Genomic DNA, 27,003 nt, shown 5'->3' with positions numbered 1-27,003 from the left:
GCCACCTAAAAATAAAGAGCAGCTAACCTAAAGAAGCTGCTGTTGTACTTAGGATTTGCACTCCAGAGCTAACTGTGCCTCGAGCCAAGCTGTTCCAACACAGGCATCTACCCGACAATGTGGAAAATTGATCAGGTACGCCCTGTTCCCAAAAAGCAGGTAAAATTCAATCCAGCTAATTACCTGTCAATCAGTCTACTCTTACTCATCAGAAAGTGATGGAAGCTGTCACAGAAGGTATTTGCCAATGATTTATTCAATGATGGCCCAGTTTGGGTTTCATCAGGGCCACTCAGCTTCAAACCAAAGAGCTGAACTCCAGAAGTGCGGTCATGGTGACAGGCTTGACATTAAGGCAACATTGACCAAGTGTGGCATTGGCACCTTGGTTAAACTGTCAATCAGCATCAAATGGAGCACCTCCACTGGTTGGAGTCATGCCTTGCACAAAGGAAGATAGTTGTAGTTGTTGAAGATTATTCATCCAACCCCCGGAGTCCCTCAGGGCTGTGTCCTAGGCCCAACCATCTTCAGCTGTTTCATCAACACCTTGCCTTCCATCATAAGGTCAGAGGTTGCTCATTGATGATTGCATGAAGTTCAGCTCTGGGTGAAGCAGCCCATGCCTGCACGCAGCAAGACCTCAGTAAGTGGTATGGTACATTCATGTCATTAAAGTGCTCGACAATGATCATCTCCAAAACACTCGTGTGGTACGTTTCTAGAATAGAATACCGTATTTACTCATCTAATGGTTACTGGCCACACAAGTCACTGCATGAATGTTTTGAAGCTGCTTCAATGCATAACTGTAAAGGAGACTTACAGGAACAGATAGTCTTATTTTCAAATGTACTGAGGCCCTCAGAAGCTGTGGATCTGTGATCAATGGCTGTATAAATGGGCTGGGTTCCACTTTTAATGACTCCTTCAGAATGCAGAACTTGGTGTCCTTGGCCTCATTATATTAGTGAACAGGGCTGGAGGTGCAGAGCTGAACCTCTGCTCTGTGAGGTGTAAGTGTTGCGGCATGTTGAGGCAGGCCCAGTAATTAGCAGGGGCAGGCACGGTAGTGTAGCAGTTAGCACAACACTATTCAATTCCCACCGCTGCCTGTAAGGAGTTTGTACGTTCTCCCTGTGTCTGCGTGGGTTTCCTCCAGGTGCTCCGGTTTCCTCCCACATTCCAAAGACGTACAAGTGAGGAGCTGTGGGCATACTATGTTGGCGCCGGAAGTGTGGCGACACTTGCAGGCTGCCCCCAGAATACTCTGTGCTGTGTGTTTCAATGTACATGTGACTAATAAAGATATCTTATCTTATCATAAAACTCTAAGGCATTTGTAATAAAACACACCTACAGTTGAACACAAAATTCCTTCTATAATAATTCAATGGAACATTGGAAAAGCAGATAGAGTAACCTTACAGGAACACCCACCAGGGACAGACATTGGGACACCAGGCACAGTCCTAACATTCTCCATCATTCTGGTTTATCCAGCCTCTGAATGTGCATTCCCTGTCCACCAGGTGTTGTGCCAAGAGGATTAGAATTGAGTGGTTTACTCTTCTTTTATGACCCAAATAAAATAAGGAAGAAAGATCTCGTGGCATCATTATGCATTTATGGTGTAGGCAAATACAGTGACATACTAAACTGGCAACCATTTTGATCCAGAGGCAAAATGTTGAATCCCACCACAGTTCAAGCAATTACATTAATCTGGAACAAAAAGCTAATAGCAGTAATGGTGGTCGTCAAAATATCAAACTGCTGTATAGTTTATACTGTTGCATAAACCCATCTCATACATTAATGTCCATCAGGGAAGGAAATCTGCCATCCTTACCCAGTCTGGCCTTTGTGTGATTCCAAACTCCCCAGCATGGTTGATCCTAAATTCAAATAACCTTGTGGGCACTTCGGGCTGGGCAACAGATGTTGGACTTGCCAGCGACATCAACAGTCAGAGAACAATAAAACTAAAAAGCTTCTGATTCTAAAATTATAGATTGGGTGAAATTGTTGGTAGTTTCTCCAAAGAAAAAGATACATGAAGAAGAAGAATATTTTCAAACAACAGTATTTTCTACCAAAATTCTGATTATCCCTTCAAATAGTAAATTATTTCCAAAGTACCTGTCCAGTGCTCTTGCCTTTTACTTAATGGCAAAATTGTTAGTATGTCATCAGTGTAGCTAAACAGGGAGTGGTTTAATTGTGTTTCGCACTTTAAATGCAAGACTGTGTTGATTTCGTTGTTGCAGTTTATCAATGTCATCATATCATCTACTTACAGATTTCCCAGCAATTATGCAATCCACCAAATCCTCTTGCATGGCTACAGAGTTTGAGCTTTTCACAACAATTCAAAATACACCTTTGAATCCAATACTCACTTGTTTTGTTCACTTCTCTCATATTGAGGTAATCAAGGAATGGCACCACCAGGCCCTGACCAAGGAACATCTTCACCAGAGTCACAGCCATGTCTTGTCTGCTCTCTACAGTGGTAACCTCTTCCAACATGGTGAGAGGAGTGATGTCCTCAACCTGGGAAAGGTTAGAAAGGGTTCCCAGTAAACAAGAGCACTTGATAGATTATTTCCCAGTGAAGATCCAGCTATTACTGCATTTAGTGACCTCACAGCCTATGCTTAGAGAAATTATAGCTAGAACTTGGATCATCCCACTTGTTGACTACACCACCAGTCCCCACTTAAAAAAAATGGTTTCAAATCACCAGTATGTCCACCTAATATGCAGAACTGAGGAGGCATTAAAGGTATTCAGAAAACTGCCTCCAGGGGATAATCCAATGAAATGTTATAATAAGCTGTATATTATGTAGATATTCTCTATAAATGAAATAGCCAATATTTTTTTTACTGACAGTTGTGATACATCAGAGGGAGTATTGCAGTAAGTAGTTACTGCATTGATTATGAAAGCACTAGCATTTACATCATCTGGTTTCTTATCCACTGTCTGGAAGGCTAAAATTGGATTCAGAGCAATGTTTTAGACCAGTATAGTTGACAGGTTACACCTATTGAATCAACTTATTGTCTGATATATTTCAGTACGATAGAATGCAGCAACAATCAGAAATAGTGCGGCACGGCATTTGGTTTCTGAGTTTACTTCCATCGTAAGTCTGAAGCAGCAGGTAATCACTTTGACCCCTTCAACCACTTTGACCCTATTCTCATCCTTCCTAACCCTATCCACTCTCTTGCTTCTTCTCAATCTTTCTTAAAGCCCTTCTTTATCACCAATCCAATTCCCAAATCTTTTTTTTGGCTGAGTATTCACAGTTTTAAATTACCTGTGAAGAGCATATATAGATGCAAGGTGGTGTTGATTTTGTTGTTGATGAGACTTCCTCCTACTGCTATGGATCAATATCATCATATCATATACTTGCCATGAGTACAGATTTCCTGGCAATTATGCAATCTGGCAGATCCTTCCAGCTGGCTACAGGGTTTGTGCTCTTCACAACAATAACTGCACTTCAAGAGGTAATTTACTGGTTAGGATTTGCTTCAGAACATGTTAAGGAGCAAGTAAGGTGATAAATGAGTGCAAGCTCTTTTTTCTTACAATTAGATAAGTGGCATCAATCCTATTTACAATGCCTCTCCATTAAATCCTCTCCCATTCAACAGCTCTATATGTAAAGACAATCATGTCCCAAACACTCCATTAGCTGATTTCTTTTCCTTTAATTGTGTTTTCTCAAATTGAGCCATTTGACCCTGAATTTAAAAAATTCAGTCCCAAACTCTGCAATTTCTGCCGTAAAAATGTGCCTCAGAGAAATTGAGGTTGATTGGAAATACTAATTACAAACCTGCAGTCAATAGGTCTTTGTTTCAAGGAGTATTCTGTCCTCCAGTGTATGCTCCACTTGGACTCACTCAACTTTCCCTCAGGTCAGTCATGTAAGTAATACAGTAAGTCATTTATACAAAGCTATCTGTCTTCTTATTGTGCACTATCATACTTATAAAGGCATATCAGGGCACATCAAGATTAAGCGTATCCAATGAAATAAATATTCAAATATTTTAGAATCTAAAATTACAACAGCTTCTTTCATCACTTAATAACAACTTAAATTCCTATAGCACCTTTTGTATTTACAGAGGTGTATGTTGTTAATTGCTTCATAAATCTAGAACAACATTCTGTCTGTTCTCTCCATTTGCGCCCTTGGTGATTTCAAATATGGACCCACTTTACTTAATTGGTTTGTGATTTATAAAGCAATAGTTTTAACCACAGCATTAACTTCACTGGGAAGCCCTCTGTATTAACACCATTCTATTTTATTTCCACTGCCTATAAAACATTGTAATGGTGGGAATTGAAAGAAGTGATGTGTGATTTCCATCAGTTGTCTTTCAGCCTCATGAGATAACCTACTCACTGCACATAGATAATGGGGACATAGGAATCTATAATATTGAAAGGCACCACAATTAACAAACCATTGATCATAAAATCTTGTTCCATTTGTCAGTTTTGGAAAATCACCAGATTACAAATCTTCATTATGAAACAGCATATTAACAGAAGTTCTCCAAAGTTGATTCAATTGTTAAGCACCATTAACTCAATAAATTGCTGAACTGTGCTTTGGACTTTGCTCCAGCCTTTTGGGAAACAAAGTTTGATTATTGTTTTGGTTATTGCAAACTCATGCAAAATTTTGGGCTAATTAGGGAAGAAAGCAATTTTTCAAAAAATGGTTGTAAACTATAACAATGCCTTTGTTTTGCATTTTTCAACATTTTATATCATCATAGAAGAAGTTTTTGACTCTTAAAAGTCTAATGTCAGTCAGCCACATGAAGAGTGTTTCAGGAAACTAGAAAGAGTCACAGAAGAGTCAGTTAAATGTCACCAAATGGAGGCATTCCCGTATTTAGAGAATATATGTTAGTAGATCTACACATTTAGGTTTATTGGAAAGATATTGGAGAACCCTTGTGTCCAGTGTTTTCTGTTTGCTAAAGCAGACTTAAAGACTAATAGATTGGATGACTTAAGCTGCAGAAAAGAACAACAAAATGCCATGAACATTGGAAATTTGGGTTAGAAACATGTTCGAAATATCCAGCAACAAATCTGCATGGAGAAAAGCAGAGTTTAGTCCAGTCTAACACAGTACAGGTATAGCAATAACTAGTGGATCAAACAGCGAGTTTTTGCACAAGGGACAGTTAGAGTATTTTTACACCGTCTTACGATCTATAACTTCAGCACCTACCCAGTTCAGAGAGTGTGCGGATGCAAGGCTTATGTCATAAGCCTGTGAAGATTCAGGCGGAGCGGCTCTTATGCTTGAACAGCCAGTAGCACCACTCTGAAATAGAAGGGAACTTCAAGTTGCACATCACAATCCTTTCATAAATTGAGCAGCTGTCAGTTTGATGGCGGATTTTCAAACTTAAATTTGGCATTAATTTTAGTAACTGCAAAAATGGTACATTTAGTTTTTCTTACTGCCCATACAGCAACACTTGGCTTTGAATGTACACTTGACTTTATACATGAATATAAACCACTTGCTAATATATCAGCAATGTAGAGAGGCTGACCACAGCCCCCTGCAGTGGGAGCTGTTAGCTATAGCTTAGATGGTGACAAGCCCACGTCTGAGTTAGGTTTGTGGATGCAAGTCCCTCTCCAAAGCCTCGAGCACAAATCTGGGGCTGCCAGCAAGTGCTGCTCTGTCAGAGTTGTCATCTTTTGGATATGCCATCAAATCAAGCCTGCGATGCTCTTGTAAGTGGATTTAGAAAATTTCATGATGTGGTGCTAAAAATAGGTGAGTTCTCCCAGCATCCTGGGCAGTATTTGCCTCTCAGCCAACATCACAGAACAGACTATTTTGTTATTACTGTAGGCTGTGGGAGCTTGCTCCGTGCATATATGTTAATGCATTTCCTACCATAACAGTAAATGCACTTCAAAAGTCCCTCATGTCATGGAGCAACTTGGGGGATCCTGAGGTTCTAAAGGGAGCTACATAAATGTAAACACAAATAGAGAATGTGAGTGTGTTAGGAAGGGGAAACAGATTTGAGGCATTTGGTGGCGTTCTGAATTATGGCAGGGGAGTGAAAATAAACGTCATTTTAAGCTCGCTCTGCACTTCTGTCCCCAGTTTCAGACCTTTACTATTCCAGCTCTGCTGTCAGAATTCCAACCTTGTCAACTGCAATTATGCTGCCCTTTACCAGACGACCTTAGTTTTGCTCCACAATTCTATCAGTGTGGTACTGGAAAGGGGAGATTGGGATTTATGTTACCAGAGTGATCAGTGGGCTGTGATTTTTTTTATTCTTGCTACTGTTCTATTCTTTTTAAAACTTTGTCATTCATAATTATTATCCAGCTCTGAAGAATTATCCCAAACCTAAGTCTAGTTCAGTCCCCAGACACCGCCTATTCTGCTTGTTTCTTATTCATTTTCAGAATGTGGCCAATGGTGGCAAGTCGAGCATTTATTGCTCAATGCTAATTTGCCCTTGAGAGGATGGTGGTGAACCCAGCATCTGACCTGCTCTTGTAGCCAGTATTTATGTAGCTGATTCAGTTAAGTTTCTGATCTGTGGTGACCACACTTTCTCTCCAAGGATGTTCATGATGGGTGACCTGGTGATGGTAATGCAATTGAACATCGAGGATATGTAGTCATACTGTCTTGTTGGAGATCATCATTAGCATGCACTTTTGTGGTATAAGTACTTCTTGCCACTTCCTAGCCTATGCCTGAATGCTGTCCAGGTCTTGCTGCCTGCAGTCATGGACCGCTTCATTTTCCGAGCAAATGGAAATTGAATTGAGCATTGTGCAGTCATCAGTGAGCATCCCCTCTTCTTCACCATAAGATGCAAGGAAAGTCACAGATAAAGCAGCTACAGATAGTTTGTCTTAAGACACTACCCCAAGAACAGTGATCTCCTGCATCAAGGTGATAGACCTCTCAACAACCATAAATATATTACAGCTCAGTCCACTAATCGCCTCGGAATGCTTTCTAGCCACTCCCCTTCCCCTCTTTATACTGGTCATCTCGTCTCTCCATTCTCAGTCCTGATTTAGGGTCTCAACGCAAAATGTCAACAATTCCTTTCCTCCCCCAGATGCTGTTCGACCCGTTGAGTCCTTCCAGCAGATTGTTTGTTGCTCCAGATTCCTGCATCTGCAGTCTCTTGTATCTCCATAAATATCTTCCTTTGTGTGAGATATGTTGCCCAAGTGCCGGTTTCAGTGTTTTGTTTCATTGTTAGAATTTCACTGAGAAGAGTTTGTTAAACAGAAGAATGCCACATCAAAGCCTAGAAACCACATGTCATCTTCCTTAGTGCACCAAAACATCATTGCATTTCATATTGGCCCTAAATTCTTAACCCAACCCCTCTCAAAAAAAAAGTTGTTAACTTGGCAAAAGCATTAGAATAATTATTTATTTCAAATCATCCTGTGAGGAAGAAAATGCAAGAAGTAAAAAATGGCCTTGTGGGGTGCAGTGTCTCACCTTCATAGTTCCTTAATTTCTCCAGAAAGCAATCTTTGCCAGTTTGAGCCCAGTCTCAGCACTTTTAGAGATATGTGATGGTCTCCAGTGCATTTTGGAGATGCCTCTGAAGTGTCCGATGATAAACCAAGTTGTTCTTTAAATGACCCCAGCAGTTTACTATTTTGTGACCTATCACGTGTCAGTTGTTTTTGGACCTGGGAGCTCCAGTTTATGCTGGGAAGGCTTCACACATGCATTGTACAAGTGGCATCGTCAGGTGATGTCCGACACTGGCAAAATGTCAAATGGATCTCAACCAGCAACTGGCACAATTTCCCACAGAAACTGTTTTTTAACACAAGTTACTCAAGTCTACATCAGTTTAGGATGACACAGTGATGAAAAAAGGTGTCCAGCTCTTCTTTCTGATTCTTGTGGTGGTATCTTTAAGTTAGCAACTTACCATACATGCCAACAGATGTGATATCGCAATGTTTATCAGTGAAAAATAACAACATATAAAGGGTCTGGATGTGGTTTCCAGGGATTTCGAAGTGCTAAAGGAATAAGTAATGGCAATAAAGAAATGGCAGCGTTTTGAACCAAGAACTCCACTGTGGCTCTCAGACAACAATCCCATCCCAAGGACTTTGCCTCTTGAAGGTAATTATCTTGCTATTTTATGACAGCTGTCAAGTACAGAGATCCAGGAGCTTTTGCAGTGTAATAAAGATGATTGCATCTCAATGTCTCAGGCATCCAAGTACAGAAAAGTAATCATTTACTAATTAGTTATATTCTGCTCTATTAGGATGGCTTATGTTCAAACATCTTATGATCCTTCCCAACAACCAATAATTGCCAAAATGAGAATTTAAAAGTCAGATATCATCATTTTTGATAACAATCCTTAGAAACATTTTACAGTTCAATTATTATTTAATAAGTAGGTTGTGTTAACGAAAAGTGGCAGATAAGCAAAAAATAACATGCTTGGGAAATGATCCACCCAGGGCACCACTATTTACATTTCAATATCATAATGGCTTTCATATGTTTTGCTGGAGAGAAAGGACTTGTAAACAACTGCAGCTAGATAGGATGTAATGTCAAACATTGTGCCTGCTCTGATCTCAACCCTGCTGAATATTGGACAGAGACATGTTTCGGTAGTTCTTTATTGAAATATTAATTTCTGTGCCAGAGGCATATAACAGCGAAGAATTGGAGAAGTCATTACCTGGGAAATCTGTTCATCACAGATGTCAAGTAAAAGCAAGAAAACAACAAGCAATACAACAAGTATCTGGATTTACAGTCAAGGTTTCTGATGACACCATCAATACCAAATCCTTCGAGTGTACATTAGGGCCACTTGTTTGAAATGTGATATGAATTGAATTTGTGTGTGTGCCAAAATAAGCCAAACCTCTAAAGTATATGCACAGCATTTGCTGTCGATCATGGGGCTTACTGGGAGCAGACTGCAAATAGCAGATAATTTTGTATTGAATAACTTTAAATGATGGAGTGCATACCTGTGTTTCCTGAGATGCACTCCCCACAAACACATCCCACTACTAAACAGAAGATTAGATACACAGAATAAGTGTGAATTCATATTTGACATTAGAAATTGTGCCAGAAATCTTGGATGGTGTAAAATACATCTGGCCTTATATGAGTGGGTGTATTATAATTATGTTTAATTAACAGAAATATTTTCCACTACGTGCGTCACAGCAATGTTCTGAACGCCTGTTACTGTGGGAGTGAGGGTAGAAGATATTAATAATGTATAGAATTTGTATGGTACATGTGGATATCAACCAGCACATTACATTAAGAACTGAATGCAATTACAAGTTCCGTGCCACATACCAAAGGGCTCATTCACAGCACATAAAGTCTATTCCTAAATGCAGAGCCTGCCTCTTTACTGAAAGATAAGTTAAATTCCACTCTGCAGAGAAGATGAAAAGAAGATTTACTAGAATACTACCAGGGAGGAGAGGTTTTAGGTATCTAGGTCGAGGCTGTTCTCTCCAGAACAGGGAAGGTTAAAAGCAGAGAAACAAAGGACTGCAGATGCTGGAATCTGGATGAAAAACATGATGATGCTGGAGGAACACAGCAAGGGAGATTTGGGAGAAGTTTTCAAAAAAAAAATGAAGGCTATTGATACAGTAGATAATACAAAGCTTTCCATTGAGCGATGGATCAGAACTAGAAGATAACGTCTAAAATAAGAGAGAGATGGGGAAATTATTTATTCGGCAAGCTGTTATGATTTGGAATACAATGAGAGGCAGGATTGTGGAAGCAAATTCAACATTCACTATCAAAGGAGAACCAGAACTTAGGAGGAAAAAACTTGCACAACTATGGGGTAAGAGGAAGAGAGTGAAATTTTCTACTCTTTTGGAGAGCAGAGAAAGGCATATTGGACCAAATGAACTTCTGTGCTGTGGGATTACTTGTTAGGAGAATCTGAAATCCTGATAGATGACTGCAATTGACAAATGATTTCCAAGAAGCTTAAAACTCAGACCATTATACTGTACTGGCACCTTGGTGGAAAATACATTCACTGGAGACCCATCCTCCGCTTAAACTGTAGTCATCTATTAGATTATTATAAAATAATCTTAAATCAATTAAAGTAGGTTAAAAAAATTCCAATCATAGGTTCTTACTCTGATTTCTACTTAAGTTAAATTTGCATGTGGCCTATATTTTTCATGGATTTTTTCAAATGTGGGTGTCATTGGCAAGTCAAGTGTTTATTTCCCATTCTGGTATTCCTATGTACCTGATGTCATTGTCCATAATGAAAGTAGGTACAGATTTGGGAGGTGCTAAATGAATTTTTGTAGATGATATGCATACACTGCAGCCACCAATGGTGGCGGGAATGAATGTTAAGGGTTGTGGATGGGGTGCAAATGAAGTGGGCTTTTTTTTGTCCTGCACGGTATTGAGCTTCTGGAGTATTGTTGTAGCTGCACTCCATGCACATGGAGACTACATCATCACACTCCAGACTTGTGCTTCATACATGGCAGAAAGACTCTGGGGTGTCAGGAGGTGAGTCACTCACCACAGTTATGATTCTAACCATTGGAATGTTTTACACTTGATGCCCACAGACTTTGGCTTTAGTGGAGCATCTTGGTGTCATACTTGAACAATTGCCATGGTGATAAAGGGGAGTTACGCTTGATATTAATATTGTAAAAATATTACATTTTCTTGAAATTTTATTTTAGGTACAAGGCACATTGGAAAATGAATTTGACCTCCATGCCCACTAAGCATCTATTAAAGCCAATGTCAGAGCTATATGGACAAGGCAGTGAATTAATACACCACTAAAAGTGGTACAATGTTTATTCTCATCACTAATGGTCCAAAGTGACAGATGCTCATATCTGTGGCCCAGCCATTTTTTTTTAAACCAAAGATACTGAGCAGAAATTCAATGGAGGATTTCCTTATTTCCTAGGATATCATTGGCAGCAGATCGAAGAAACCACTGGAGAGACAACCTATTACGGATAAGTTCAAGCAACCATCCCATGGGATTTAGCACTTCCACATAAAAGGGAGGATTTTCCCAAGTCTGCATCCAGAGGTATTTGCTGGCTTGAGTAAAATGAAGATGAGTTAACAGGGTGTTGGTTGGATTCCTTCACTACTCCTTGAGCAATCCATGTGCCCAAGTACGGACCCAGGGAATTCCCCCAGATATTGTTGTGGTTTCACATCCACTAATACTGTTCAGCTTTTCTCATTTGGGATTTTTTTTCTGCTTTGGCCTTCCCTTAACTTCATTGTCTGCTAAGTTCTGCCAAGATTCTACCTTAAAAGAAACGAACCGCCTGTATACTCAAAGCCAAATACCAACCACCAAGACAGACACAACCTAACAATCAGTCATTTAACGAATCATTAATCTCTGTGGCTCATATTCATTTCATAAACAAAGAACAATGATAACATTGTCTCATTGCCAACTAGTTGGTGGGAATCCATGTAAAGGCAATCCTGCATTCCATTATCCTAACATTTGTGTGTTAAATTAGATACAACAATTGCACGGATTTTAATGTGCAGTTACTCTGTACCTGCTTTTAATGAAGGTAAAAATCCAACTTCATGTGGCCTAGGTATAAATCACTGCTAATTGTACTACTGAGTGACTATAAACCTTGGCAGGACACCACGTCATAGGTGGTGTTGTGTGAAATCGTTCTTTTCTGTCTTAAGGATCAAGGACTCTGGACACGAGCTTTGTAGGCCAAAACTAGTTTAATCACAAAGGCAAACGTGAGACAGAATGGATGGGAACAGACACACGTTCACTCACACACAGGATACCACGAACATGAGAGGGGGATCGCAACGAGGGTAAAATACACTCACACACACAGATACAAACAAGCACACAATAACAATGTACAACTTCAGGATATAACACTTCAATGCCTGTCCCACACTAGCATTGGCCCTTAACGCTCCCTGAGTCTGAGTGAAACGCTCCCTGACCATGAGGTGATGCACTCTTACCAATGATCTCTGCAACGTTGTCTCACTACACCTGGGGTCGTCAAAGAGGAAAGGCTAGGGGATGCAGCCCTTTTTATGGTGCTAGGAGGCTGGGTGGAGCCTCACTGTTGTGATTTAAACGAGCCAATGGTGTGGGAGTCAAAGACAAAGGTCCCTGCCACAGCCAATGGTCAGGCAGGTTCAGAGACAAAGGGTACTGGTCAGGCAAGTTCAGAGGCAAAAGGTACTCTCACACCTGAGGGGTGGGTGGAGCCGCACCTTGATTGACAGTAGTATCACTTCCGATCAGAGGAGCAATGCTGTCCTCCGGTCAGCGGGGGTCATTGTCATTACTGTCACGTGACAGTCATGTGGATTTCTCACAACAGGTGGCTTGAATGAGCTTAATGTAGTCCATATTACCTATGGTTAGCTTGCACCTCTTAAAGGTATGGTGCACTGTTTGGGTACACTGTTCACCCTAATCAGACCAATATCTCTTGCACTTTTCTCCATACTCTATTTGTATATTTTTTTAACTGCAGTTTCCTATGTTGATATTATCAGTTTCACTAATCAATGTCACCTATTTAGGCTTCTGGTGCACTTTCTAAGGTCACAGTTCACTCTCTTCCTTAATAAGTCTATAGCTTTCTTCACTGCAGGAAAAGCCACTCCTCCCACACACTCTTGGTATGAACATTAAAAAAAAGCATTCATTATTTGGGAGCTTCACCACACTCAACAGTTATAATTCTGGCTCCCAACCAAACATTAACCAAAATATTTACCCCGCTAAGCATCTCCTGCATTCCTGACTTCCTCGTTCATACAAGGGCCATTGTTATGGTGCTTTTCAAATGTCAAGTTGGATGATATACTTAAATTTTGTCACTTGAGTTACTGTCAACAAAATAACTCTTAGAAGCCCCAATGGAGTCAATCTTCTTAATATAACAGAACACTTGACAGAGCTATTCTATAATAGAATATATGGATTTAATTATGAATTGCTTCACTTAATTTTAAACAATATTATTGCTTATTGAGTACCTTTCTGGTTTAAAAGAACATCTGAGATACAAACAAGCCACCATTCAACTAGTTTAATTCCTCAGGGTGATTAACTTCTGGATTCCATTGGAAATGGCAAAACCCAAATTTAATTAAAGACTTTTCATAGTGAATGATGTTAACCATGGTGAATAACGAAAGTTAATAAAATAAAAAACTTAACAAAAATTAACAGAAATATTTATGTAAAATTCAGCAGCCAATTTTACCTCTGTATTTTTAACAACTTTTAATTGAATATAAACCATTCCAAAGCCACACTTTCTATATTTGTGATTTCAAACCTCTAATTACTTTGCTTAATTATTAACACACAAAACTATATGAAATTCCCTTTAAAAAGACAGAGTGAAAATCAGACTGCTGCTATGGAGGTTGAGAAATCTCCTCTAATGTTTACTACCAATGTAGTGAAACTGGAACTGAGCCACCATTGTCAGATTTTCTTTGGGAAATCTATTGAAACCTGTCCAATCCTCATCCAACAAACAAGATGAAACAGCTTAATCATACACCAACCCGGCTGAAAGTGAAGCATTTAATCCACATTCAAACACCAGGCTTCCTAAACTTTTCTCCTTTCCACTTTATGCATAGAGTCGTGACCTTCATACTTTAACAATCCCCCTGCCCTAAAATAATCCTGTGATGAATGTCACTAAGAGTTAATCAACACCTGCAAATCTGTAAATATAGTTTCCATAAATAAGTTCATGATTTCAAAATATTTTGCACACATAGGTCCCCAATTTGTATTACACTCAATTATAAAAAAGCCCATTGTAATGCCACTGTAGAATGCAAAAGCTCCTCTTTATATATCAAAACTCTAAACAACCATATTTGGATTTAATTATGAACTGTTTCATTTCATTATGAACTGTTTCAGAACAAATATTACTCCTGCTAATTAATTTATTCAGTAGCTTTTTTGTTGAAACGAATGAACATCTGATACACGAACAAGTAATCATTCAACAAGCCCAATTAGATGAGGACTTGAAATTGTGAGTAGTAAAATCTATACAGTGTTTAATTCTCACTGGAATCCTACAACCAATATAATCTGAGCTGGAATAAACTGCCTCCATACAGTAAACAGACACTTTTTAAATCAGTACTGTTTTTTATTCATTTTTTTCTCTCTTTCTCTTTCCTCCTATTTGGCATAGTCTTTCTTATATTGATTTAATCTTTTACTTAAGCTGTGCCCCAGGGGTCAGGGCTGAGGGGATGACTTGCCTCCGCAGATTGGAAGTTGCCTGTGCATGAATTCTTTTAATGCATGGTGACCTTTGCACACCATCACATGATCTTGGCAGGGCAAGATGGTTCAAGACAGTTGGAGATTAAACACTCATGCACCACGCCCATGCCTCAGTGAAGATTACCTCCAAAGGCACTTTTCGTGGAAAGTACGCAAAGTTCAATATTATGTTAATGATGTGTTGGTTACACTTGAAACCTATGGCTTGTTGGAGCAGGTTATTTATTTTAATAAGAAATTGGAGAAGATATGGTGATAATGAAATAGGATGGTATGTGATGAACAGGTAAATACTGATTACTAAGTACTTAAAACTTTTGCAGGCTAAGAAATAAAACAGGAACTTGTTTCTATTTAGTTTCACGACATTCTCGAGAACCTTCCAGATCACCGTGCAGCCAGAGTATCACTTCACAGTGAAGACACTATTACATCAGCATATGAACTAAGGTGTTACAAGCAGTGAATATACAGTTCACCTATTTTTGTAGCTGTGGATTGAGAAATCTAGGCGAAGTACTAAGGAAACTCTCTATTCTTAACTGAAGCCTGAAAGGAGAGATGGTGAATCAGTTTAATGAGTCATCTAGAAGACAACTCAGCAGGCTCAGCAGCACTACAGCATCAACCTAGCTATGTGCGCACATCCTTAATGAAGCCAATCACCTGGTTCAGTGAGAGAGACACTAACTTTAATTTTAGGTGGTTGGGCTTCATATTAAAGAGGAGATTAGTAGGAAGTTGAGGGGTGAAGGAAGTGAGGAGGACGGCGAGGATTTACAAGAACTGTAGTAGTGATGTGCGTGTGTGAACAGGGAAGAGGGAGAGAAAAAAAATTATCCTTGGGTGTCGTGCTCCACTTCTGCAATTCAGTTTCATTGAAGCTACTGCTACATTGTGTGTTCAATGCTTGTAATAAATGTCCATGCATCGGAATTAGGGGCGAGTCTCTAAAGACAAAGAAAGATAGTGATGAACACAAGGCGGAAGACAGGAAAACGATGGTGGACTAAAATATTTAGGGAAAGTGGCACTGGAAAGCAGAGAAAAGGAACTTAAGTGGGGGGAAGATGTAAAGAGAGGGAAGATCCCAAGAAGGGCAAGCTGGAGGGGAAAAGGGTGGATTGCACAGGCAATGAGGTGAAATGACAAAAAGGAACAGGAGAAATGGGAAAAGCAGCACACACTGAGCAATGAAACAGGGGTGAGCTCCAAAATAATAGCAAAATACACCAAGCACAGAAGGAGTGAGGGTACCAAATCCTGTCTTGAGAAAGCTGCTGTTGGATTTGGGGAGCCTGTTATCAGGGAGCTGAGTTACTACTGGCGGGGATGAGAGGAACCACCTGAGAGGAATTTGACGACTCCTACTAAATTGGGATGTATTTCCAGCTCATCAGAGGTTGCTGAAGAAGAAGAAGCTGGAATTCTATTTGTTAGTCTGACAGCAAGATATGAGATGGAAAGAATGCGACTGAAAATTTGTGTCAAAATGTGTCAGACGAAGTACTGTGCTTACAACAAGTTCACACAATTTAGAAATCTGCTGGCATAGATCCCATGACATTGTTCACAGTCAGAGATTACAGAAAAGCATATCAATCAGTATGTGTGAAGCTTACAGCAATTACACAATATGGGCAAGGCATTTAATATATTCATTGTGAAATATAAAGCCTTGTAAAGTTATGCAGAAATAAAATGTCTTGAAAATCTGTAAAAGTGAGGCAAAGAAAGAAGGAAATGCATCCTTTTATATCGTTCAGTTGCATCAATATGGTTTCCAACCAAGTTTAATAATTATTCCTATGCAAATGAGACAACCAATTGAATGACAGGATGCCAAGTGAGAGATTGAGAGGGACTAAGATGCAGAAGGATCTGGGGGTCTTGGTACATGATTTTCAAAAGGCAAGGCAAGTAATTAGGAAAACTAATAGAATGTAATTGTGAATGCAGCTCAGACCATCACGCAAATCAGCCTCCCCTCCATTAACTCCGTCTACACTTTCTGCTGTCTCAGGAACGCAGCTAAAATAATCAAGGACCCCTCCGACCCTAGTCAATCTCTCTTCTCTCCTCTCCTGTCAGGCAGAAGATACAAAATCTTTAGAGTATGTACCACCAGACTCAAGACCAGCTTCTATCCCACTGTTATCAGGCTCTTGAACAGCCCTCTCATACACCAAAAGATGAACTCTTGATCTCCCAACAGAGGGACGTTTTGCTTCATTTATGTAGGGCAATGTTAGGACCACACCTGGACAATTATGTACAATATAGGTCTTGTTATTTAAGGAGGGTGTTCATGTGTTCGAAGCAGTTCAAGGAATGTTTACTAAACTAATACCTAGAATGGGCAGGTTGTCTTATGAAGACAGGTTGGACAGGGTAGGCTTGTTTCCACTGGAGTTTAGAAGACTGAGGGATGACTTGATTAAAATGTATAAGACCTTGAGGGGATTTGACAGAAATGTGAAGGGGATGTTTCCTCCTGCGAGAGAGCTATAATTAAGCGTCACTATTTAAAAGTAAGGGGTCACCTCTTTAAGATCAAGATGAGGAAAAATTCTCTCTCAGAGAGATAAGTATTTGCAACTCTCTTCCACTGAACACAGTTTTGGTCCCCTTATCTAAAAAAAATACTAACATTGGAGACAGTCCAAAGAAGATTCATCAGCTAATGAAAATTAAATAAAAATTGCAGACACTGGAAATCTAAGACACAAACAGAAAAATGCTGGAAAAATTCAGCAGGTCAGGCTGCATCTGTAGGAAGAGAAACAGAATTAACATTTCAGGGCAGAGACCCTTTGTCAGAACTGAGAAGGATTACATCTATGACAAACAACAGATCCCTGCAAAACACCACTAGTCATAGACGTCCATCCAAAGTAAGACCCATCCACCATCACCCTCTGTCTTCTATGGGCGTCAGTTTTGGATGCAATCAGTCAAGTCACCGTGGATCCTAAAATCCTAATTTTCTGGATGACCCTACCATGCGGGACCTTGTTGAACACCTTGCTAAAATCTATGTATAAAACATTCACTGCTCTTCCTTCGTCAAGCACCTCCGTCACCTCCTTGAAAATCTCAATCAGATTAGTCAGACATGACCTGTCCCACATAAAGCCATGCTGATGGTCCCTAATTAGACCATGCTTCTCCAAATCCTATCCCTAAGAATCCTCTCCATTAGTTTCCTTACCACTGACACAAGATTCACGCCCACATTCTCCGCCTCTCAGCAGAATTTCCCTCCTTCATCCTTGAACAGTCCTACCCTCTCCCTAGTTATCCTCTTGCTCTTGGGCAAGAATGCCTTGGGATTCACTTTAATCCTACTTGCCAAGGACATTCCGTGACCCCTTCTAGCTCTCCTAAGTCCCTTCTTGAGTTCCATTCTGGCTCCTTTATAGTCCTCTAGTACCCTGTTCAATTCCACCTTCCTAAGCCTTACGTATGCTTCCTTCTTCTTCTTGACTCATGTTGGCTGTGACCTTGGATTAACCGAATCCTCCCTAAACACTGACATGGGATATGTTGCACTTCCATGAGCAAACAATGCCTCAATTTATTGTTTCCTGCAAGCAAAGAAGCACTCCTGCAGTACAGTACTGCAGGCAAAAGAATAGCTGAAGGGGAATGGGGTAAAAGCCATCTATTTCTGATTTATTAAGAAATCTGAATCCTTCAGCGTAATACACTTCCGGGCAGTTTGCACTCTCTAACTAATGATGGCAAAGGTATAAAGGAGTATGGTAATATAGTCATTAATAACTAGACTAGAATGCAAGGACATCTGTTAATGATTCAGGGACAGGAGTTCAAATTCCAGCAGCTGGGGACTTTAACTTCAATTAATAAATGAATGCTGGAATTTGTAAAACCAGCATCATTCATGGCGATTGTCTTTACCTGATTTTGTCTATATTTAACCTTGGACCCATAGTCACCTTGTTAAATTGTATCTGCTCTCTAAAATACCCACTCATTTCAAAGGCAACCAGTGATTAAATTCTGGCCTTGTCAACAAATCCCATAAAATGTACTAAAAATATTGATTATTCAATAAACTCTTTTTGTCATCTGAAACTATTTTCACATTGATATGGTTCCATGATCTTGTAAAATTCCTTTCTTGCTATCAAGTGAATATTAATTGCATCAACACAGTGTCTGACAATGAAAAGATGGACTGCTGAGTGTATAAAAATGGATGCAGTGAAACCGCAGCCTGTTTTCCATGGTGTTCACTGGAGTGCAATGCCCCCAGAGTACAGGCTGTGGTGAGAAGAGTCTGTGGGAACATCTCAACACTGACTTTTAGTTGGAAAGTGTGACAGTCAGGTAGGAGACTGGTGTGTTTTTTCCTACTTTCTTACAGTTCAAAATACAGTGTGGAAACAGAGACTGAATTACATTTGGGCTGAAGAGTCTGTCTCTGTGCTCTGTAACTCTATGCTCTCATTACTATATAAATGCCAGTTAAAATATCACGAAAGAACAAAAATACTAAGGATGTCTATCATTTGCACCTATTAAAAATCGTGAAAGGTTTGGGTACGTGCTCAAGGCTACAATAGATTCAATCACATTCACTGTCATTAAAATCCTCCAAGTATTCCTCCAACCATCAGTTACATTCTGCAAAACATTCTAAATTAGAAATATCCATGGACTTTTGACAGAAAAGTACAAAGAACACATAAAATAGAAGGGAGTTAAATGATCTGTCCTGCCCCTAATCATGTGCACCTTACTCACAGATCATGAGGCACTCTACCCTTGCCCAAAAGGCAATTCTTATCAGTCTCTGGGCTCTTGCACATTTTTAGGCAGGATCAAAACAAGTACTGGTTCACTACTGTACACCCTTATGAACTTCAGCAACTTCAGGCTTTGGACATATTCTCCATCTTCTTGCAGGTGTGTCAGTATCCAAAGAGAGGGACAGATTGATGTGATGGTACCGGCAGGAATTTGAGATCATAATGTTGCAGGTTATTCTCTTCCAAGGACAGGTGAACCTATCGGCATCAATATTCATGGAGTTTCTCCCAACCTCTGATTTTGTGAACAGAAATTCTATCCTATTGTGCTTTGCTCGCATTTCAGATCTGATGGATTAGGACTCTTTCTGTGGATTACTCTACACTTACCCATACTGGGCTTTATCTGCCATAATTATGCCCACAATTTTTCTGCTGTACTTCCTATTACCCTTTGCACAATAACTGTGGCATCTAACCTAGTATCATCTGCAAACTTGAATGGACAATTCACTGTTCCTTCATCCTCCCCCATTCTTTCCTCGGCAGCCCCTCGTGGTCGAAGATAACTTGCTTTCATTCCAGTTCTGTGGATTCTGAAGTGGCTGTGAAGACCTATATGGGATCCACAGATTCAACTGCAGGAGAGCACAAGATCCCTGAGGTGGTGGGTGGGTGGGAAGTTTGGGAGATTCTGTGTTCCTTCTGTTATCTTTGTGGGAATTCTAGATTCACTTCCAAGAGATCTGAGGTTCTCAGTTTGTTCCAGGATGTTTCTTCTCCATTTTGAGTGGTCACAAGTCAAGGGTTGGAACTTCAGTAGGGATCTATCTGCACCAGACTTGTTCAGTTGGTATACAAACTCTTCAACCTCGTTAGCCTGTGGCAGCAGTGAGACTGGATTAGATGGAGTCAAACTCATTTACATCAAAAACAGAATCGCAGTTGAGCAGTCTTCAAAGTACTCCTTCCAGTGGGCACTGGCAGCCTCTCTGTCCTTGTTACAATCTCTTCCATTCTTGGTTCCCAGTGTGGTGGGCCTTGGAAGTGACAGTGCTGAAGAATCCATGTAAGTCACAGTTATCAACAAGTTGCTGGATCTCCTTTCCACCCACCATCTATTCTATAAGTCATGTATTTCTGTTATATGACAGGCTTCAGCCTGTCTTTAAGTTATTTGAGCTGTGATAAAGTTTCCAATACATGAGCAGCTTGCATTTATGGTTAATCATTTCTGGATTCACTGGTCATCTCATCAAACCCTGTGTTTTCTAGTGCAGGAACCAAGATTCTGAAATTATCGTTCTGGGCAACTTCCATGCCAGAGTGGGAAATGATGCAAACCTCTAAAAAGGTGTGACTGGCTCAGAAAGAGTAGGAAAAGCTCCTGATGAAATGCTTGTAAAATGGCCTTGAAATAACCAACACCTTGTTTCACCAGAGAGACAAGTACAAGAACTCCTGGCAGCACCAATCCAGGCAACGGCACTGTTAGGTTAGGAAATCTTCAGAGTGAGAGACTTGAAGGGTGTCCACATCACCCACACAATGACAGCGGCCATTGACCACTGGACTGACAACTGCCTAACCGTTATTTTCATCTGTTTGGCCCAACAATAATGGCAGCGATGGAAACACTAATGCAAGAAAATCAATGCTGAGGATCTCGTTCCTCTCAGACAGCTGCTCATATCCATTACATTAAAAATATGGTGAAATGCTGAGACCCAGGGAAGCACAATCTTCTACCAAATTAAGCATATACATCTTATTCCTCCTCCAACCAAGTTAAGCCCAAATCAAATATTTCCCTCTTTTTCGACGTACTCTCATTTTTGTTATTTTCTAAATGCATTTCTGATGTTAATAGTATTTGTCTAGCTCTATAATTGGATAATATATCCAGCACTATGATTGGCTACAACAAGGTCATGTGACATACAGTGTGATGCTATTAGCATGTACGCATAAGGCTCTCTCATGAACTGGCCATTCCAATATAGATTATATAATTGTCAGAGAGTTTATTTTTTAATAAACATGTTCATTCACTTCAGCAACTCTGGTATTCTAATTACAGTTAAGAGATAAGCACCAAGTCAAATAAAGGAATCTACATATTCAGTACACAACAATATCTTTTGTGTATAACCTTAAAGCCTCCAGAAGTTATCCCAATGCAATGCTTGTGAAAGTATTTAACGAGTTAGCTGTGACATACCTTTAACAAAACCACATTGGTTCTTCTGTGCACTTTATATTTGTTCAGGTTGTACATTACACCATATATATTCCCAACAATTAACTCAGGAAGGCATTTTATTTGCCACCATCAATTTGGAGCTATTGATGAAGGTGTTAAAAAAAATGAGTGTGTCTTGACCAAAAACATCAACTGTCCCTTTCGCTTCACAGATGCTGCCTAACTCATTGAGTTCCTCCAGCAATTTGTTTTTTTGGTTGAAATTCCATCTTCTGCAGTATCTTGTGTCTCAAAAAAAATGCAAACTGATTTTCAATTAACGATTAGAGTCTTCGTTAAAACAAACCTTAAAACACCTGTTAGCTTGTTCAACTGAGAAAGAAGCAAACAATTCCTATTGAAACTTGACCAATCTGACACTTAAACAATCAGAATCAACATGCTCAGTTCAAACCTGCTTGCTAATGCAGAGTTCCAGATACTCACTTTAGATGGAGAGATTACAGATTCCATTAAGAGGTCAATCAGTGGCTGATAGTACATCGAAGGCAATATCCGGTCTTCTGCCAACCTGACTTTTAATCGTAGTGCTCCTAATTTACCACTGAGAAAATAAAAATATCATTGGATTAGAAACATTTCTGGAGTTGGGTACATGATATTACTGCTTGTAGCAAGAACTTTGTATTTGTTTATACAAGTTATTTCCATGTTTACTGCTTATTTCTCGTAATTATTTTTTACTGCTGTCTTATTCATTGGAAGCGACTCCGCAAAAGTTCTGCTGCAATGTTCCACATTCACTATCCAATGACAAGCTTGATGAACTCCTGACTCAGCTTGGCAAACTAAATTTGCAGTGCACCAGTCAACATTGATTGGTGCGCAGGGTAAGTCATGTGACCAGCCTTCATGTGTGCTGATGGTCTCACTTTCTTTGATTCACAAGTGATTGACATGGAACCCCTTGGTACCATTTCTCAGCTGTCTCCATTTTTGTGAGGGGTTCTGTCCTCATACCTGCCCCATCCCATAAAAGCACACATTTGTGAAATGTCACTGGAACTTCTCTGGAGGAAGCAGGATCCTGTTTAAAAAGAATAAATTAGGGCAGCTTTTCCCTGTGTTTAATTGTTTTCCCAAAATGCCTTTGCCTTGTTGCCTGGTATTCTAGCCAAGAAATTGTCTGGGCCGTGTTAATTAAATTCACCTTATCCCCCAGCCATCCAGTCCAGGAGTCCCACACTGAGCCAGGTTCCCTGGGAACAGCTGGGGTCTCACTCAGCTTGAGCCATTCACTCGTGCCAAATAAGCTCTGTGGAGCTGGATTGCTAAACAGCAGGGGATGTCTGCCCACACAAAAGATGAAAGATTCCACTTCCTGGTAATGTGGCGATGCACTGTCTTCAACAGTGAGTGGGCAGTCGGAAGGTAACTGGGTTGGTGATGGACTAGTCACTTTGCCATTCAGGCTATCTTCTGACCAAAGATGAAGTAAGTAGTGGCAGGTGTACCTGGAACTTCCAGTTCCTGATGGGATGATCTGGACCATTACTTTAAGCTAGCTGCAATTATCTTGAAAAGGCAGCAATATTGTACAGACCAATGACGTTTCACAGTGCTCTTTCGTGCAATGCATTTGGTGTTCATGATGTGGTCTCCTCTACATCCGGGAAACCAAATGCAGGGTGAGTGACTGCACTGCAGAAAACCTCTGTTCAGTCCACAAGGGTGGCTTGAGCTTCCACTTTAATTGTCTATCCCACGCTCACCTCCTGTACGGTCCCAGCAAAGGTCTATATAAGTTCGGACATAGCAACTTTTGATGTTGAATTGCACAATTTCCAATCTTGTGTTTCAAATTTACAGTATTTGGTTTGTTTTTTTCTCTTCTGGTGTTCCAGATTTCATCCATCTCCTCCTATTTATAGCTTTCCCAAAACTTTCCCACCCTCTGTCACATGGCACCACCACCACCTGAGACATTCCATCTCCCCTGACCTCCAGCCAACAGTAAACCGTCCCTATAGTTCTCTTGCAACCTCACCACCTCTCTGTTTCACTGCAACCTAAAACTTAATTCATTTCTAACTAACTGTTCCCAGTTCTAAGGGAAGGTCATTGACCCAAAACCTTTATTTTTGTCTCAACAAGTTGGGCAGCATCTGTGGAGTATTCCCAGTATTTTCTGTTTTTATTACACATTCCACTCACCTACTGAATGTATTTGAGCTATTTTGAGTGTATGTCTATCTTTAGGAATTAAGTATACCATGTGGTATGACTATTGATACATTGTTGTGGAAGACAAGAACATTAGTTAAATAAAGCATGTTCTGTCTTCAACCAATATTTGCCTTTGCAAGTAGCAACAGTAAAGAGCCCGTGGATACTCCACTGAGTGCAAAAAAGTACATAAACTTTCTGTAGCCCCAGCCATTTTTATTCATTCAATATTTTGATGAAAATTGCTTTCAGCAAAACTAAGGAGAAATTCTTCTCAAACCACCCTTTGTTGTTATAGCTCTACCTTCTGAGGGGATTAACCCTCAGTTCTTTGTGCCAAGTGCAAGAAAGTAGCATTGTTTCCTGCATCCAAATATTGATTTCTTTAACTTTAAGGGAACAGAATGCATGTTGGGCACAAGCAACTGAGGATGAATTTTCTCCCAATGGATTCCCACCCCCACTCCAGCGTTGTTAGGCATGGATTATGAACCATTTCAAAGCCAAGAATTGCCTTGATGTACTTCTTCCCCAGCTAAAGTGCTATTCTTTGCAAAATCTTGACCATTTTCCTTACATTGACTTAAAGAAAAACTTTATTTATACAGCACGGTAACAGACCCTTCTGGCCCACCAAGTCCGCGCTGCCCATTTAAACCCATGTTAACCTACCTATACATCTTTGGAATGAGGGAGGAAACCGGAGCACCTGGAGGAAACCCACGCAGTCATGGGGAGAACATACAAACTCCTTACAGACAGCGATGGGAATTGAACTCTGATTGCTGGCAATGTAATAACATCATGCTAACCGCTACACTACTATGCCGCCCCATTTACAATGTTGTTATTAATAGAAATAGTGAAAGTTTTTTGCCCAAAATTGATAGAGAACCAGATGACCATGGAAAGGGTTCAAAGCTGATCCTACCTAACACGAATAAAGAGGCCCAGCTATGATGCTTTTTATTCAACACTGGATTGATGCTGATTCTAATTCACTGTTTTCCCAATTTCTGCTCATATAAACCTAGGTGGACCATTTATTGACAAAGAGACTTAAAAACAAATTCAAAGAAAACAGCTGAAGGTTTTGCTTCCAGTGGAATAGAATCCTCATCATTTGTTCCACAATTAGACATTACATTGTTTGTATTCCACCGACTTCTGAAAGTTGGGCAGGTGATTGAATTAAAATTACTTCAAAAATTTTTAGGAAAGGTAGACAGAAACTATTTCCTCTGCTGGGGCAATCGGAAGGATGACAGCATCATTTATAAGTTAGAGGTAAGCCCATTTAGGAATGAAATCAGGAAGGATTTTGTTTTCAAAAGGTAGCGATCTAGAACTTGCTCTTATAAAACTGTGGAATCTGGATGAATTTTGAATATGGTTCCATTACGTGATGACATAGAGGGATATGGAACAGAGGTGACAAAATGGTACTGAGGTTCAGTTTAGGCATGATCTGTTCTAGTGGGAGAAGAGGTTCCAAGACTTGAATGGCCTAATCTTCTACTTTCTAATGAAAATGTCAGTGAATCTTCTACTTTCAGTGAAAATGTCACTATTTTACTATATCTAAATTCTGGAAAATAATTTTGCTTCCATGGAATAAATTGAGGTTTTTCAGAGTCTCAGCCCATAGCCAGAAACATCAGAAGATTGGGCCACAAGTGAATTTCCAGCCAAATGCACTGATAGTCTGATGATCAAGCACTGCCTGTCTTCTATTGCTAACTTATACCCCTGGTGGATGGCATCTCTCAGCAGAACGACAAGGTCAGAGAATTACTCTTCATGCTTAGATGGTTCATAATCTGCCCTCTTTGTGATCATGAATCTTACTCACGAGATTCCCCTGATGGTGACGGCATTGCAAGGGAAAATTGCCCTGGCAGAAACCCAAATTTATCTATGTAGACAATGAAGCTTTGCACCTGCCAAAGGAATATTCTTTGAAGCTCCTTAGTTAATTAGTCAAAGGATTTATAAACAAATATTTTCAGAGCTTGTTCAAATAAAACGTTTTTTTAGTTCAGATAAAGAATTATCTTGTGCTATCATTAGGAGAAGAGACATAGGGCTAATTATGCAAAAAAATCTGTTGAAACCAGCCCCAGTCTAATGAAAAGGAAAATATGCAACTGGGCTGACTTAGCAGAGAAACAAATTTTAAATCAATAAGGTGGTGGTGTTATTTGAGACACTGATTAAAACCTTCCTGAGGTAGTGAGTGAGGGAGGCTGATGTTAGAAAGGTTATTTCATGTGTGTACGTTACCCAGAAGGAGCCTTAATAAAGGCATTACACAAATTGCAATGGGAATGCAAAATCTACTTCTTAACTACTAACCTAAACTCTTCATTGTGACAAAAAGAGCAAAACAAACCTTGAAAATAAAAAAGCACTGCAGATGCTGTAAAGCTGAAATAAAAACAGAAAATGCTGGAAAAATACAACAGGTTCTGTGGACAGCATCTGTGGAGAGAGAAGCAGTTAACCTTTCGGGTCGAAGACCCTTCATCAGAGCTGAGAAAGAGAGAAAGCAAGTTAGTTTAAGTAGCAGAAATGGTGGGGGAGGGCAAGGGGTTGAACAAAGGGAATGCCTGTGATAGGGTGCAATGATGTAGCCATTGAATGGACAGTTGAGACACAAGAGACTGCAGATGCTGGAATCTGGAGCAAGAAGCAACCTGCTGGAGGAACTCAGTGGGTTGAGAAGCAAGTGTAGAGGGGGAGGAATTGATGACTAAGTTGAGACTGATGCAGTGAATAGAGGGGGTGAGGTTAAAGTGGTGAGGGGAGTGGAGAAGTCGAGGCAGTTGATATCACGACAGCAATTGCTGATGAAACATTCAAGAGAGGATAAAAGGACAGAATGGGTTGTCCATGAAGAAGGAGCAACACACAAAGTGCTGGAGGTCATCCTGAATGAGGGGAGTGTTGGAGGTGCGAGAAAGGGTCATCAGTGGATGACTTGGTTGGGAATGATGTGAAGTGGACCCAAAACGCTGACAATTCCTTTCCCCCTTACAGATGGTTGGACAGTTCAGCTCAGTATAATGTATTGCTGATGTTTTGAAATCTGGCTGACAGGGATGTGGTAGCAGGCCAGAATATGGAAGAAAGAAAAGAGAGCAATGGCAAGCACAAATAGCTGGACCGGACACAAACAAAAAGGCCAAGTCGGAGGATTCAATATTGAGTCCTGCAGGCTGCAATGGGCCCAGATAAAAAATGAGGTGTTATTCCTCAAGCTCATGTAGGGCCTCAGTGTAACAGTGCAGGAGGCCAGAGACAGAGAGGTCAGAGCAGGACTAGGATAGTGAATTACAACGACAGGTAAATAGAGTTGCAGGGTCACCGT

General features: G+C 40.1%; 1 protein-coding gene across 1 annotated transcript in view; it reads right to left on the bottom strand.

The window, feature by feature from the left end:
• The window catches only part of LOC127579416 (rasGAP-activating-like protein 1), a 166,094-nt gene that overhangs the window by 61,363 nt on the left and 77,728 nt on the right, over nucleotides 1–27,003 (bottom strand). The window contains exons 9-11 of the mRNA XM_052032211.1: nucleotides 21,894–22,011; nucleotides 5,282–5,377; nucleotides 2,403–2,556 (exon numbers count right to left, since the gene is read on the bottom strand). Of these exons, the coding sequence (XP_051888171.1) occupies nucleotides 2,403–2,556; nucleotides 5,282–5,377; nucleotides 21,894–22,011 (368 nt within the window). The remainder of the gene's footprint in view (nucleotides 1–2,402; nucleotides 2,557–5,281; nucleotides 5,378–21,893; nucleotides 22,012–27,003) is intronic.

Source organism: Pristis pectinata, chromosome 17, assembly GCF_009764475.1.
Source record: "Pristis pectinata isolate sPriPec2 chromosome 17, sPriPec2.1.pri, whole genome shotgun sequence".
In the NCBI taxonomy this organism is placed as follows: domain Eukaryota; kingdom Metazoa; phylum Chordata; class Chondrichthyes; order Rhinopristiformes; family Pristidae; genus Pristis; species Pristis pectinata.
Note: the sequence above shows the minus strand (reverse complement) of the source record. Positions and strands in the feature narration are given on the sequence as shown.